The sequence below is a fragment of the Cetorhinus maximus genome, chromosome 5 (assembly GCF_964194155.1).
Source record: "Cetorhinus maximus chromosome 5, sCetMax3.hap1.1, whole genome shotgun sequence".
Taxonomy (NCBI): Eukaryota; Metazoa; Chordata; class Chondrichthyes; order Lamniformes; family Cetorhinidae; genus Cetorhinus; species Cetorhinus maximus.
Genome location: NC_135883.1, coordinates 3671318 through 3677317, shown reverse-complemented (window position 1 = coordinate 3677317; position 6000 = coordinate 3671318). Strand labels below are relative to the sequence as shown.

Sequence of the window (6000 nt, the reverse complement as noted above, 5' to 3'; positions counted from 1 at the left end):
GGAAGCCAAGCACATACGTTTTACTTTGAGGTTTTTAAAATTATTTTATGGGATATGAGTATTGCTGGCAAGGCCAGCATTTGTTGTCCATCCCTAATTGTCCTAATTAACTGGCTTACCACATCATTTCAAAGGCAGTTAATTAAGAGTCAACCACATTGCTGTGGATCTGAAGTCACAAGTAGACCAGGCCAGGCACGGATGGTTCCTTCCTGAAAAGACATGAGTGAACCAGACTGGGTTTTACAACAATTGATAATGGCTTCATAGTCACTATTACTGAGACTAGCTTTCAACTTCAGACTTTATTAATTGAATTTAAATTTCACCAGCTGTTACAGTGGGATTTGAACACTTACCCCCCCAAATCATTAGTCTAGGCCTCTGGATTATTAGTCCAGTGACATTAACACTAATGACACCACTGCCTCCTCCAAGTTCATTGGCCCAAATTGTATTATTTAAATGTGACATCCAGTCCATAACATGGTTAGGGCAAATCAGCAGCGATCTAGCCACACATTCTTCCTTTGGAACAGGCATTAAAAGGGAATCTTCAATTAAATCTTCAAATTTAAAAAAAATGAGGGCACCTTAGCTTTGTTGTCGGGCATTACTGCTCCCATTGGCAGTGAAGAAAGATTGAGTATATCCACAACTCAAATTACAATCCCATGTCCTATTGCATGTTGGACTGCCCGAAACTTGTTGGTCTTCCAGCACAAAGAGTTGTCCCTGACCGAGTGTTGCAGACTGGCACATTCCAAGGTCCAGGACTACGTGCTGAGGGACGCACTAAAGCTTGGGGCAGCCGCCACAAAGGCGCAACGGGGGGAAAGGTCACTGACTAAGACCTTTCTGCCATAGGGCACCGAGGGGCTGGGAACTGTTGAGAGCCCCTCGGGCTGTACAGCTCACAATGAATGTATGCATTGAATACTGATTGTATTATAATTGTACTGAAGCACCTCAGAGTGCAACATGATGTATGTTGATAACTCCAACACCACTGTCTGATTGTCTGTAATGACCATATGGGAAATGATGGTCAAGACCTGCTGAGTTTTTGCAGGTATTTTTGTTTTTGTGATTATAATAGTCATTGATTGTACTGATGCACCCGGTGATCCAATGTGTAAAAGCTGAATCTGATTGTACTTTTTGTGATGGCGATTTTGAAATGTTTTGTAATGTTCTTCCAGATATTTTATGAATAAAGTGTATTTTTCAACAAAAAAAAAAATTGGCACGTTCAGTGTTGTGACTTTTACATTCTAAACCTGTGGCCAGGACCGTTTTTAAGTCACGAGCAGAACATTCTGGAAATATCCAGCAAGTCTGGCAGCGTCGGTGGGGAGAGAAAGAAAGTGGATAACCTTTCATCCGACTGGATTTGGTCGTCAGCTTTTGGAAGGTCGCTTTTCAGATTTAGTTCCAATGCCGTGTTTATACATTTGATTAAATGTACACTGACCTTGAAAAGATGAGATCATTTTAATTCAACACCAAAGCCAACGGGGACAACGCAGCCCATGGGGGAAAGCCGCCGGCGTGATGGCGTCATCCAGTCTACGCATTACGCAAGGGAGCGGAGAGCCGGGAAGCCATGGCGGGGAACGTGGACCAGATGGCAATGGTGGGAGAGGAGGAGGAGGAGGATAGGAGCATCTCCAGGTCGGACAGGTATAATAAAGGGCAGGGGACGGAGTGTGCTTCCCGAAGCAGTTAACGCGGTTTATGGGAATCGCGGCGGCTGTGGAATTCCCTGCATCTGGTGGGGCAAGGAGGAGGGGGAATGGCAGTTGGTGAAGAGGAAGCCGGGCCTAGACTGGGGCGGGCGGTTACCAAGGGCAACCTGGTTATCGGGGGCCGCCGCCGAGCGGGAGCATGGGCGTGGGCGGGACGCCTCGTGCCTCCTCCAGGGGACAAGGTGGGCGCGCGTGGGCGGGAGGGCGCGCGCGCTCGCGCTGCAACCCCCCCACTTTCCCCTTTTTGGTGTAGCATAAGCTTTGGGGGAATGGCTGAATCTGAAGGCCACTTCTCTGCCGCAGTTTGTTCCTGGATACCTGGCTCACTGTGCCTGGACGGTGCCGGTTTTGTTGTGCCAAATCTACCTGGCTGCACCATAACCACCCTGACGGGCAATTTAAGCTGGTAGCAATGTAGAAGTGAAGGGTGGACACTGGAAGTCGCACCGATTCTGCTGCTTAAAGTGATGGCAATAGAAGAAGCAGGTCAGATCTTTGGCTTGTACAGGGAACATCCGTCTCAAAACAAAAACAGAATTACCTGGAAAAACTCAGCAGGTCTGGCAGCATCGGCGGAGAAGAGCAAAGTTGACATTTCGAGTCCTCATGACCCTTCAACAGACCCTTCATCAGTTCTGTTGAAGGGTGATGAGGACTCGAAACATCAACTTTGCTCTTCTCCGCCGATGCTGCCAGACCTGCTGAGTTTTTCCAGGTATTTCTGTTTTTGTTTTGGATTTCCAGCATCCGCAGTAATTTTTTGTTTTGAACATCCGTCTCATTTGGGCCATGCTAGAGCCTTTTTATCCTTGATAATGAAGTTGAAATTGAACCAAGTTGCCGGAAGTATTTACAGAACGCCAGGGACCTTCTTACAAGCTTGTCATTTTTAAACATTCACTTGCACTTTTTTAATTAACACGACAACACGAAATTTGTGAAATCAAAGATTTGATTTTTTTTAATAAATCTATCAAACACACCGAATAAAGTAAAAGCAAAATACTACAGATGCTGGCAATCTGAAACAAACACAAACATTGCGGAAAAACTCAGCAAACCTGACAGCACCTGTGGAGAGAAAGACAGAGTTAACGTTTCGAGTCCGTAGATGGTGGGTCATACGTACTCGAAACGTTAACACCAAATAGTGTTTTTCACACATGAGTCACTGGCACCAGTACTGGGGTAGAAGGGAGCTGTTCCAGTGGGAGGGGCTTCACTTGAACTGTGCTGGGACCAGTCTCCTGGCGAATCGAATAACTAAGGCTGTAGAGAGGGCTTTAAACTAAATAGGGGGAGGGGGGAGTTGGTTCTGGAGAGGGTATATGTAGGCTTACAAAGCAAACGGATATGGCGGCATTGCAGAGTAGCTATTTAGGCAATGATACCCAGAGTGTGACAGGAAGGGACAGTGTCCAAACATTAAAAAAAAGCAGCAAATAGGGTCAAAGGGGGAAAAAAGTATAAAGAAAACAAAATTAGTGGCTCTTTACTTAAATGCATGTAGTATTTGGAACAAAATAAATGAATTAACGGCACAAATAGAGGTTAATGGGTATGATCTTATAGCCATTACAGAGATGTGGTTACAAGGAGATCAAAGCTGGGAACTAAATATTCAGGGGTATGTGACTTTTTGAAAGGTCAGTCAGGAAGGAAAGGGTGGTGGGGTAGCCTTGTTAGTATGAGATGGAATAAGTATGATAGCAAGAAACGATCTTGAATTGGAGGGTGTAGAGTCCATATGGGTGGAGGTAAGAAATAACAAGGGGAAGAAGACGTTGGTGGGAGTAATCTGTAGGCCCTCTAATAATTGCTATGATGTAGTTCAGAGAATAAAACAGGAGATAATGAGGGTGTGTAAAAAAGGCAGAACGTTAATCATGGGTGACTTTAATCATCTTGTAGATTGGGAAAATCAAATTGTCAGAGGTAGACACAAGCAAGAATTCATAGTATTTGGGACAGTTTCCTAGAACAATATGCTGGATCCAACCAGGGATCAGGCTATTTTGGATCTGGGAATGTGTAATGGGGCAGGTTTAATAAATGACCTCAGACTAACAGTTCCCCTAGGAAACAGTGACCATAACATGGTGGAATTTAGCATTCAGTTTGAGAGTGAGAAACTTGGGTCGGAAACAACTGTGCTAAACTTAAATAAGGGTAATTACAAAGGAATGAGGGCAGAGTTGGCTGGAGTGGACTGGGAAAGGAGTTTAGCAGCAAAACATTTGATGAATAATGGCAGATACTTAAGAAAATAGCTCATGATTCACAACAAAGATATAGCCCAGTGAGAAAGAAGAATTCTAGGAAGGGGATAAACCAACCATGGTTAACCAAGGAAGCTGAGTGTATCAAATTGAAAGGAAAAACATACAATGTGGCAAAGATTAGTGGTAAGCCAGAGGGTTGAGAAAGTTTTAAAAATCAACAGAAGATGACCAGAAAAAACAATAAAGAGGGAGAAAATAAACTTTGAGGATAAACTAGCAGGTAATATAAAAATGGACAGTAAGACCTTCTTTAAATATATAAGAAGGAAGAGAGGGGCCAAAGTGAACATAGGCCCCTTAGAGAATGAGGCTGGGGAAATAATAATGGGGAAGCAGGAAATAGCAGAGGAATTGAATAAATATTTTGCATCAGTCTTCATGGTAGAAGACACTAATAGCTTTCCAAAAATACTAAATAATCAAGGGGGGCAGGGGGGAGGAAATAAATACAATAGCTATCACTAGAGAAAAAGTACTAGGGAAACTAATAGGGCTAATGGCCGAAATGCTCCCTGGACCTGATGGGTTACATCCTAGGATATTTTAGAAGCAGCTACACAAATAGTGGATGCACTGGTAGTAATCTTCCAAGAATCCTTAGATTCTGGAAAAGTTCCAGAGAATTGGAAAACTGCCAAAAAGGGATGGAGACAAGAACAGGTAGCTATAGGCCAGTTAGCCTAACATCCGTCATTGGGTAAATGTTAGAGTCTATTATAAAGGATGTTATAGCAGAGCATTTAGAAATGGATAATATAATCAAGCAGAGTCAGCTTGGCTTCATGAAGAGGAAATCATGTCTGACAAATTTATTAGAATTCTTTGAGGAGGTAACAATCATGATAGATAAGGGGAATCAGTAGATGTAATATATTTGGATTTCCAAATGCTGTTCGATAAGGTACCGCACATAAGGCTACTTAAGATAAGAGCCCATGGTGTTGAGGATAGTGTGTTAACATCGATAGAGAATTGGCTAACTAATAGAAGACAGAGAGTTGGGATAAGGGGGGCATTTTCATGATAGCAACCCGTAACTAGTGGAGTGCCACAGGGATTAGTGCTGGAGCCACAATTATTTACAATATATTTTAATGACTTGGATGAAGGAAGTGAATGTACTATCGCCAAGTTTGTGGATAACACAAAAGTAGGTACGAGGGCAAGTGGTGAGGATGACACAAAGAGTCTACAGAGGGATATAGACAGTTTATGTGAGTGGGCAAAAACTTGGCAGATGGAATGTAATGTGGGAAAATGAGAGGTTATGCACTTGGGCAGGAAGAATAGAAGAGCTGAATATTATTTAAATGGAGAAAGACAGCAAAAAGCTGTAGTACAGAGGGATTTGAGGGTCCTCGGGCATGAATCGCAAAAGCTAACCTACAAGTTCAACAGGTAATAGGGAAGGCAAATAGAATGTTGGCTTTTATTTCAAAGGGAATGGAGTATAAAAATAGAGAAGTCTTGCTAAAACTATTCGAGGCACTAGTTAGACCACACCTAGAATACTGTGAACAGTTTTGGTCCCCTTATCTAAGGAAAGATGTACTGGCATTGGAGGCAGTCCAGAGATGGTTCATTAGGTTGATCCCAGGTATGGTGGGATTTTCTTATGAGGAGAGGTTAAGTAGGTTGGGCCTGTTCTCATTGGAGTATAGAAGAATGAGAGGTGACTTTATTGAAACATGTAAGATTCTTAGGGGGCTTGACAGGGTAGATGCTGAGAGGTTGTTTCCCCTTGTGGGAGAGTCTAGGATCAGAGGGCATAATCTCGACAGTAAGGGGTCGCCCATTTAAGACAGAGATGAGGAGGAATTTCTTCTCTCAGAGGGTAGTTAATCTTTGGAATTGTTTACTACAGAGGGCTCTGGAGTCTGGGACATTAAGTATATTCAAGGCTGAGATAGACCGATTTTTAATCAGTAAGGGAATCAAAGTTTATGGGGGGGAAAGGCAGGAAAGTGGAG

The 6000-nt window shown here is 43.2% G+C and overlaps 1 protein-coding gene across 2 annotated transcripts in view; it reads left to right on the top strand.

The window, feature by feature from the left end:
• Positions 1-1559: 1559 nt before the first annotated feature.
• The window catches only part of LOC144680463 (uridine-cytidine kinase-like 1), a 91768-nt gene continuing 87327 nt past the window's right edge, over positions 1560-6000 (top strand). Inside the window, exon 1 of one of the 2 annotated variants that reach the window (XM_078541430.1) lies at positions 1560-1683. In XM_078541430.1, the coding sequence (XP_078397556.1) occupies positions 1607-1683 (77 nt within the window). In that variant the 5' untranslated portion in view covers positions 1560-1606. The remainder of the gene's footprint in view (positions 1684-6000) is intronic. The other variant, XM_078541431.1, reaches the window with a different exon arrangement.